General features: G+C 46.2%; 2 protein-coding genes across 2 annotated transcripts; both read left to right on the forward strand.

Moving 5' to 3' along the window:
* Nucleotides 1-3,093: 3,093 nt before the first annotated feature.
* Nucleotides 3,094-6,393, forward strand: LOC127293750 (guanine nucleotide-binding protein subunit gamma 1). Its single transcript, XM_051323393.2, has 4 exons — nucleotides 3,094-3,311; nucleotides 5,604-5,656; nucleotides 5,778-5,822; nucleotides 5,904-6,393. Exons 1-4 carry the CDS (start codon nucleotides 3,189-3,191, stop codon nucleotides 5,986-5,988), a joined length of 306 nt encoding a protein of 101 aa, XP_051179353.1. The 5' UTR covers nucleotides 3,094-3,188; the 3' UTR covers nucleotides 5,989-6,393.
* A 298-nt stretch (nucleotides 6,394-6,691) lies between these two features.
* LOC127293751 (pentatricopeptide repeat-containing protein At2g42920, chloroplastic-like) lies at nucleotides 6,692-8,399 on the forward strand. The gene has a single exon (XM_051323394.2). The coding sequence runs from the start codon at nucleotides 6,697-6,699 to the stop codon at nucleotides 8,338-8,340; it is 1,644 nt and encodes a 547-aa protein (XP_051179354.1). The 5' UTR covers nucleotides 6,692-6,696; the 3' UTR covers nucleotides 8,341-8,399.
* The last annotated feature ends 995 nt before the right edge of the window (nucleotides 8,400-9,394 follow it).

Consider the following 9,394-nt stretch of genomic DNA (forward strand, 5'->3'; position numbering starts at 1 on the left):
GTCATGCCTCTAAGAATCCCATTATTATATTGAAACTAGATTTTGAGAAGGCTTTTGATTCCTTGGAACATGAAGCTTTGTTCATGGTCATGAGGCAAAAAGGTTTTGGTGAGCCATGGATTAGATGGGTCAGTGATTTCTTGGCATCTGGTGTTTCTTCAGTTCTGTTAAATAGGGTTCCAGGGAAACAGTTTTATTGTAGGAGGGGAGTGAGGCAGGGGGCCCATTGTCCCCTCTTTTGTATGTCCTGGGAGGAGACTTATTGCAATCTGCAGTGAATGCCTTGCTTGCTGATGGGGAGATAAAACTGCCAATTATTACTGCTGATCCAGATTTCCCAATTATTCAATATGCAGATGACACACTTTTGATCATGCAAGAAGATTTGGTACAAGTGCTAGCCTTGAAAGATTTACTGAAAAATACTCTGAATCCACTGGTTTGCATATAAATTATCACAAGTCCTCTATGATGGCAATCAATGTAGAGGATAGTGTGGTGCAGCAACTTGCTCAAGGGTTTGGATGTCAAGTTGGTACATTACCTTTCACATATCTTGGATTGGCTATGGGAACCACTAAGCCATCTATACTAGAATTATCTCCAATTGTGCACAGGCTCGAGAGAAGACTCACTGCTACATCTTTCTTTTTGTCACAAGGAGCTAGACTTCAGCTAGTGGTTTCAGCTTTTTCCTCTATTCCATTGCATATGTTATGCACTATACATATACCTCCTGGTATTATAAAGCAGTTGAACAGAATAATTAGGCAGTGCTTTTGGAGGGACAATCATGAAACATCGAAATAGTCCTTGGCAGCTTGGGACATGATTTGCAAACCAAGAATGAAGGGGGGCTTGGGTATTATTGATTTTCAGAAAAAAAAATGATGCTTTGTTGCTCAAGTTCTTGCATAAGTTCTATAAAAAAAGGATGGACATTCCGTGGGTAAAACTGATTTGGGACAGTTATTATTCTTTGGATGTGCCTCATACAGCTAAGCTATGTGGGTCTTATTGGTGGAGAGATGTTGCCAAATTAATGGATGATTTTCGTGCTGTTGCCAAGCCTGATGTCCGGAGTGGAGAGACAGTTCTTTTTTGGGCTAATGAATGGGATGTTGGTAACTCAAGAACACCTTTGCAGCAGAGATTTCCTCGACTTTTCTCATTTGTCAAGGATGCAAAGATTTCGGTCAGAGAAATGGTTTTGTTACTGGATATAACTGAAGAGTTTCACCTACCTCTGTCTAGCCAGGCATATGATGAATTTTTGATCCTGCGGGGATGGATGGGGGAGATGGATTTGTTACAGGAAGGGAGTGATGAATGGAAATGTGCTTATGGGGATTATAAACCACACAAATATTATCTTTCTTTGTTTGATCATATACAGGTGCAGCCACAGTATCTATGGATGTGGAAGAGTAGGTGCACCATGAAAATCAAAGTGTTTGCTTGGTTGCTGTTAAGTGATAGATTGAACACTAAGGACATGTTGCAGCGCAGGCATTGGCATGTCACAGATAATTATGATTGTGTGATTTGTTCAACAGGAGATAGAGAGGACAGAGATCATCTCTTTTCTAACTATAACTTTAGCAGCCGAATTTGGAACTATTTGCAAATCAACTGGTACAGGTTGTAGTATGGTTCAGTCCGCGGAGATTGCCAGAAGGAGTTTCAGTCATGTCTTCTTCACTGAAGTGACAACACTTGCTTGCTGGCATATTTGGAAGAGTTGGAATGCTAGAGTGTTTGATCAAGTACTGCCAAGATTCGTAACCTGGAAGAGCAATTTTGTTCATGACATCTCTCTGCTTGCACATAGGTTTAAGCCAGACAGGAAGAATAAACTTTTAGTTTGGATAGCTTCTCTTCATTAAGCTCCTTGCTTGATGATGTGTACAGGGTTTTATTTTTGCTCTTTTTTCATGTTGTTTTAGTTTACTAGTTTTCTTTTAGGTCTTTTAGTTGTATTTCTTGTTTCTTTAATGAAGGTGGGGCTGTGGGGCTTTTTTTACCCTACAGTAGAAGGTTTAAAAAAAATACACTAGAGCGCATCCACCACTCGATCCCAAGGATCATGGTTTTCACCCAGAGAATGTCAGAGGCAAAGAATTGCGCGACATTGTCTTTAGTAAGGCATGACACCCATGGATGCCACCCGAGTCGGCCTGGCAAGAACCATACAAGTTTTCACTGTGGCAAACATTTTCCGCATCCGAAATGTGGTACTGCCAGACTACCCCACCACCACCACTAAACTCTAATCGCCAGCCACCCTCATGACCATGACAATCAGCGAGCACCCGAACGGCAGGCTCCACCCATGAACACCATAACAAGCACCCCATGGCCGACTCCCCATCACCAGCTATGACCCTCTCTTTGATGCCATAACATACATAGTCCACCCACTCCATCCACCAAGAACCCTCCCCAAGACATAGCCAGAGGGAACCATATATGGGCAACATCGCTGCCGCAGGTACCCACCCAAGTGTCACACACCATGACACGTGTGACAAAAGCCAGTTCTAGGAACCGCCCATACACCGACGTCTAGGCTGGTGCCGTCTATCGCCTACCAACGACACCTTCGGATGGAGTTGCAACCATCACCCCATCAGATCTAGCCATACAAAAGCCGGTTCTTGAGAAATACACTAATTCCAAACGATTTCGTAACATTTACCATGTCCACCATGTCGTTCCCGTGATTACTTGGAAAACGGTGAAGTCTCCAGATCCGACAAGTAGGCCAATCATCATGGTCATGGTCATGGAGACACAAAACAAAAAAGAAAAGAGCCAGCAATAGGTTGTACTGCAAGAGTATATACGTTCTCGTATTGCATCCCTGGTCTGTTTTGGCATCATGCGTTAAAACTTAAAACTGCACGAGAACACCACTTGTCTTTGTAATGTACTGTAGTCGGGCCGGCGGGAGGAGGTTCAAGTGTAGTTTGACCAAACCCACATCCTCCATCGTCGTCACAAAGCAAGGAACCTTTTCGAAAACGAAAAAGAAAGAACCTTTCCGCCGTCCGTACCCGTGACACCACTTCTTCGCTCCGCAGCGCAACCCACGCACAAGCATCTTCCTTCCTCCGGAGTGCGCGTGCCGCCCCACCGGATCGCGCGCCGTCTAACTGCACGGAGCCGAGTTCCTCTCGCAACCGGCGATGCAGGCGCCCGGCGGTGGTGGCGGCGGCGGCGTTGGTGGAGGGGAAGCGGGGGACATGAGGGGCCGGCACCGGATCCAGGCCGAGCTCAAGAAGCTCGAGCAAGAAGCACGCTTCCTCGAGGTCCGCCTATGCCAGCTGCTGTGATTCTTTTGTTATCTTAGTTCTCTCTGAAAATTACTTTGACAAGTTCTTGTTGCCTCCAATAATGTTTCTTACTTAATAAAAAGTTAAAATAGAGAAGAAGTCTCCTGGCAAACTCAGCATTCCCCCCTTCATCAAGTTCCAAATGGGCGAAACCTTTTCAACCCAATGTTCTAACAATGTAAACCCAGTGTTCTAAGAATTATGGAATGGGGGAGTAGTTTGCAGTAATTTCTTCGATTCCCATGCTTTCTCCTACTTCTATACCAAGAGCCTATGTCATTGCTGACCTCCCAGGTTCTTGCGTCGTCATCCGTCGTCTGCACTTTCTTTGTCCCATAGGTAGGGCGTGGGCCGCCGGCGGGGTGGTTGGAGGGAAAGCGGTCAAGCACATGTGCATATTCGGTGTGCTTCGCTCTGCTCCCCAGTCGTCATGCGCACCTGCTCCACAGATCAATTTCTTGCGGCAAAGATTTAATTCCGTACTATTTTGTGGGCCTTTTCTCTGATGAGGGGTACAAAATGTACAGATCTGGCTATCTGTAGTTTATTAGGGGGGTTTCCAGTTTCTTTCCTGAAAGAACAAAACCAAAATTCTGCCTGCATCAAATGATTGAGCACAGTGTACTACTGGAGAATTAATTAACTAGTAATGCACATGGTCAAGCACTGCTGCTGGGGGACCTTTTGCATGGGAAACAAGGTTTTCTAATTCGTGCCATTGTTAGATCCAATCTTTCCGAGTCATTTGAAGGAGAAATCGATGCTGGATCAATGTGGTTATCGAAACAGAAGACTTTTTTTTTCTTCTGAAGTACTATATCTTATTATATAAAAATTAAACCTGACCAGTAATAAAGCATTTTCAGTTGATGCCTTAGCATCTTATCCTGGATAGTCATAAGTTTTGGCAAAACTTCAAGAATGTGTGCTCGTGTGGCTCGTAAACCTTGGAAACTGCTTAACTAGGGCTATTTGAAAGTATGAATGTAAACTTGGATATGAATTATTCCACTGACAACGCACTACAGCAGTTCTTAATCACAAGTTACGGAGCACCAACTTGGCTAGTTATTTAGCTTTTGTAGTATGGAGGTTGTTTCGATTTCTTTTGTACCGCATACCAGTTGCAACACGCAAGAACATGGTGATGCCACCGCTAGCCGAATATGAAGATCCTATATGAACAGCTAGAGAAACATTTCCTATGTCTTTTGAGTTATTAACCTACTTCTAATCAATTGTGTTTCTACATTGCACACAGTTTCTTTACCGAACTATCTTCAAGACCACAACTACAAACGTTTAGTATCAGACATTTCAAGCTATAACTAATGATGAATTATTTGAATTTCCTTATCAATCTATATGCTCTTATCTTAAAATTCTTACAATTGGAAGCCAGATGAACATCATCGTGTACTCTCCTTTTGGATAGTCTAGATTTCGGGGACAACGAGCATAGCCTTGCTAATGCTAGATAGGTTCAGCCCCTTTAGCTAAATCCCTTGTACTTCCTTTTGGGAAGTATTCTTACAAGTTCAAACTTCGAAGAGGATATGGGTAATAACAGTGGAGTATTTGGTGGTAAATCATGTTGCCGGCATACTACCATAGTATAAACAGTTATATTATCCTTTGTAGTGTTTAGCTTACCCTACTTAACTGAGTTAGTCGTGTATGTACTACCTAGTGAGTGAAACTAGTAAAGATTTATGAGAGTTTACAAATTAGTAACGGCAATTAATAATACTGTCGGATTCAGTCGTTTGAACCCAAGATTGTTAATCAAGCAGTACTACCTATTTTGATTGTTAAGTCTTAACAAAAAAATTATGTCAGTTAAAACTTTAAACAATTGGTTGTTTTATGCTGGTATGGTTGTCCTCTGAAATAGTGATAACAATGGAGTACTCAAAATTCGACTTGGTTGTCACCATCTTTGTGTGCAAATAACTGAGCATTGGTGATACTTCACTTGACAAGTTTATTTTGAACACTGTGCTCTAGCTGATACATTAGCCGCACATGTATGGCCTGAAAAATATGTCACAGTTTTAAAGATAAAATCATATAAATTACATAATAGTGTTGCTAGTGATAGACTTTACTATATATCTTCACTTTATGTTCTGGACTTCATTATCACTAGATCTGGAACAGAGTATTTTTTTCTTAAATTTACCACTGGTGGGGTTTTATTTTCTTAACAAAAAACCCCTCTCCTATATTCTGCCAAATTGCTAATTTGCTCAACTGGGCTACATGCAGGAGGAACTTGAAGAGCTAGATAAAACGGATAAGGTATCGGCAGCATTGCAAGAGTATGTGTCAGAAAAAACTCAAACAATTGGATTATTACTCTATGGTTTTGGTTCTTGAAAAGCACGTATAGTGTGTATTGTTGATAAATGGAGATTGACTGTATCGTTAACCTTTTGTCAGGTTTCTGGTAACAATTGAACGCAAAGCAGACCCTCTACTTCCAGTGTAATAAGCATGGAAATATCATATTATTTGTCTAAATATATCTATTCATAATCTTACAACTTCTCTTTTCTGTTAGCACAGAACTACTGGAGCTGCTTACCAGTCTTGGGATAGGTGGTTTGAAGGTCCGCAAGACCTGCGTAGATGCAAATGCTGGTTTTTGTGATCATTGCCAAGTAACTCAGAGTTACACCAAAAAGCAAGCAGCTATCGTAACTTTGAAGTGTAATTGTTTTCCGTCACGCTAGCATGAAGGGGCCTTTATCTCAGGTGACGAAACGACTCTTTCCTCTGAATGAGTTCCTTGAACAATCTCTGTTGAAGGAGTGGTATGAGAAGGGAACTGTGGGATACATAAGCAACATTGAGGACTGACTACAAGTTTGTGCTAGTACAATAAACTCTTACTATTAGATTCCTGTGCATTGCTATATTTCTGTTGTTGGTTAAGTATGAGATCTTAGCTCAAGAATGTGTAGCCAGAGCATTCATTTTCGTTTAGCTATCACATCATGTTGTTGAACACTTAGAAATAATTGTGACAGGGAAAATTGACTTCAGTTATTTTTTCTCTCTTATTATGAGTTAGTGACAAAAAAATCATGGATGTCAAGGAACATTTGCTCTTTTTATAGGCTAGACATTTGGAATGTATGTGAGTCTGATTGCAACATGAGCAATATTTGTATCTATCACTTGAATTTTATTTTAGAACAACCCACTGGAGCCTGGCCAGACTTGCCTAGAAAGCCCAAACTAAATTTGGCCCAGCCAATTACCAGAAAATAACACTAGAGAATTCTGTTCCAATAATCCTAGACTTACCCTGATAGGCCACAAGTGAGGGGGCACCTTATCCGAAGAAATCCATGGCATGGCAGTGGCACACACAAATCACCACCTTCACAGGCAAAAAACCCGAGCAATTACCAGAGAACAACAGAGGATGGCAATGGCGCCATTGCCCGCACAAGCTTGCTCGTCTCCCTCCTCTACCACATCACCTCTCCTCCCTTCATCCTCGTCCATCTCCTCGTTTCTTGCCTCCCACCCGGCCCTCACCCTCCTCCACACGCAATGCGCCACCATGGCCCACCTCCGGCAGCTCCACGCCGCGCTCGTGAAGTCCGGCCTTGCCAAAGACCCCATTGCGGCCAGCCGCGCCGTCGCCTTCTGCGCCGGCGAAGGACGCGATGCCGCCTACGCCGCGCGCCTTGTCAGGTACCATCGGAAGCCCAACTCATTCATGTGGAACACCGCCATAAGGGCGCTGTCCGACGGTCCCGGCCCGGACGCTGCAGTGGCGCTGTTCCTCGACATGCTCCGATCTCCCACGCCACCGGAGCGTCGCACGTTCCCGTCGCTGTTCGCGGCATACGCGCGCCTCGGCCGCGCCGACGATGGCGCGGCGCTCCACGGCATGGTGCTGAAGCTCGGCCTCGCCGGGGACGCGTACACGCGCAACTCCATGATCGCCATGTACGCGTCCTGCGGTCGGGCCGACGAGGCGCTGGCGCTCTTCGGGCAGTGCCAGGAGTTCGACGCCGTGGCGTGCAACAGCGCGATCGTGGCGCTCGCGAGGGCCGGGCGCGTCGACGAGGCGCGGGCGGTGTTCGACGGCATGCCGGCGAGGACCGTGGCGACGTGGAGCGCCATGGTGAGCGCGTACTCCCGCGCCGCCAGGTGCCAGGACGCCGTCGACCTCTTCTCGGCGATGCAGGCGGACGGCGTGGAGCCGAACGCCAACGTGCTCGTCAGCGTCCTCGGCTGCTGCGCCAGCCTGGGCGCGCTGGAGCAGGGCGCGTGGGTGCACGCGTACATCGACAGGCGCGGCGTCGCCGTGAACGCGCTCGTGGTCACCGCCCTGGTTGACATGTACTGCAAGTGTGGCTCGATACGCCAGGCGCGCCAGGTGTTCGACGCCTCGAGGTCAAAGGGTTTCGCCGTGCTGTCGTCCTGGAACGCCATGATGCTTGGGCTGGCGGTGCACGGGCAGTACCAAGAAGCTGCCGCCTTGTTCTCCGAGCTGGAAACGTACGGCCTGAGAGCTGACAACGTCACCTTCATCGCGATCTTGATGGCGTACGGCCACTCCGGCATGGCCGACGAGGCGAAGGCTCTGTTTGCGTCAATGGCGAGCGAGTACGGCGTTACGCCGGGGATCGAACACTACGGTTGCCTCGTCGACGCGCTCGCCCGGGCCGGAAGGCTCCGGGAGGCCGAGGACGTGATCCGGGCCATGCCGATGAAGCCGGACGCGGCCATTTGGGGTGCCCTGCTCTCCGGATGCCGCTTGCACGGCGACGCCGAGGCGGGGGCGCGTGCGGCACGGGAAGCCGTGGAATGCGATCCACGGGACAGCGGCGCGTATGTGCTCGCCGCAAGTGTGTTGGCACGGGACGGCGAGGTCGGCACCGGCTTGGGCGTTAGGGGGAAGATGAGGGAGGAGGGGGTGGCCAAAGTGCCCGGGTGTAGCATGATCGAGGTGAACGGTGTTGTGCACGAGTTCGTGAGCTAGTACTTACGGTGTTGTGGTACGCAAAACACATGAGGATATCGGGTTAAAGGTGGATGCATGGATACATCTCCACTAATCTATAATATCTAAATAGGAGCAACCCACTAAGTTGATTTCTCTCAACATGCAAGCATGCCACATCATCAAGTTTTTTCTTTTCTTTTTTACCTATAAACAAATCAAGTTTAAAATATTAGTACGAGCATTATTCCATCCGTCCTTCCACCTCCATACTACATTGATTTCCTGACTCTGTTTCGTCTCCACTTCCGCATACAATTTACTTGAGTCGTACCTGTTTCAATCTCTCCAATTCCACTAACAGGAAAACGCCTTTTGCTCTCCTCCTTGCTCATCGTATCTGCTCCAGACTGTTCACTAATCAATATATGCACTGCGAGGTAGGCTTTCCTCCTCGCGTTGATCCCGTCGGCCGACTCCAATAAATATATACACGACGACTCCTCCATCCTCTAGCCTCCCACAAGGCCACACCATCTACTGCTAGCATGGATTCATGCCTTCCTGAACCGGACACACCGATCCTGGTCAGCCTCTGGATACTGGAGTTCATCACGCGGGAGCGGATTGCAGGTGATATAAAAGCCATGTACTCCACCATCTGCCCTCACTCTGAAGCTGGCCAGAGTTCTTCTTCCCTCTTCTCGGGTACAGAGTAATCCTGATGATATGAAACCAGCATGTTGGATGTTGCTGCTGAAAAACCGTGACGTTCTACTTTTTTGTTGCAGATGGGATCTCTATCTATCAATCATATATGCAACCAGGGGTAAATTGCTACATATTCATTCTATTCATTTTTTACGATCTTTTGTCCCATGTGCAATTCAAGCACATCTGGTGTTCCGTATGCTACCGTAACTAAATATAGTTATTCATGATGCAGAATTTCCTGCTAAAGTGCTAGGATCAGTCTACTCCAATGGGCGATTTCTTATACTTGGTTCATTTGGAAAAAGTAGAAATAGAAAATTACTGGTCATCGCTTCCACGTTTGTTTTTTCCTACCACTAAATTTAGGACCTCCAAAGGC

Source organism: Lolium perenne, chromosome 4, assembly GCF_019359855.2.
Source record: "Lolium perenne isolate Kyuss_39 chromosome 4, Kyuss_2.0, whole genome shotgun sequence".
NCBI lineage: Eukaryota > Viridiplantae > Streptophyta > Magnoliopsida > Poales > Poaceae > Lolium > Lolium perenne.

What these genes read in the sequence shown, in the direction of transcription:
- LOC127293750 (XM_051323393.2), top strand. Translation starts at nt 3,189, where the DNA reads ATGCAGGCGCCCGGCGGTGGTGGCGGCGGCGGCGTTGGTGGAGGGGAA. An exon ending in AAGAAGCACGCTTCCTCGAG is followed by an intron (nt 3,312 to 5,603) that starts GTCCGCCTATGC and finishes GGCTACATGCAG; the next exon opens with GAGGAACTTGAAGAGCTAGA. An exon ending in GCAGACCCTCTACTTCCAGT is followed by an intron (nt 5,823 to 5,903) that starts GTAATAAGCATG and finishes CTGTTAGCACAG; the next exon opens with AACTACTGGAGCTGCTTACC.
- LOC127293751 (XM_051323394.2), top strand. Translation starts at nt 6,697, where the DNA reads ATGGCAGTGGCACACACAAATCACCACCTTCACAGGCAAAAAACCCGA.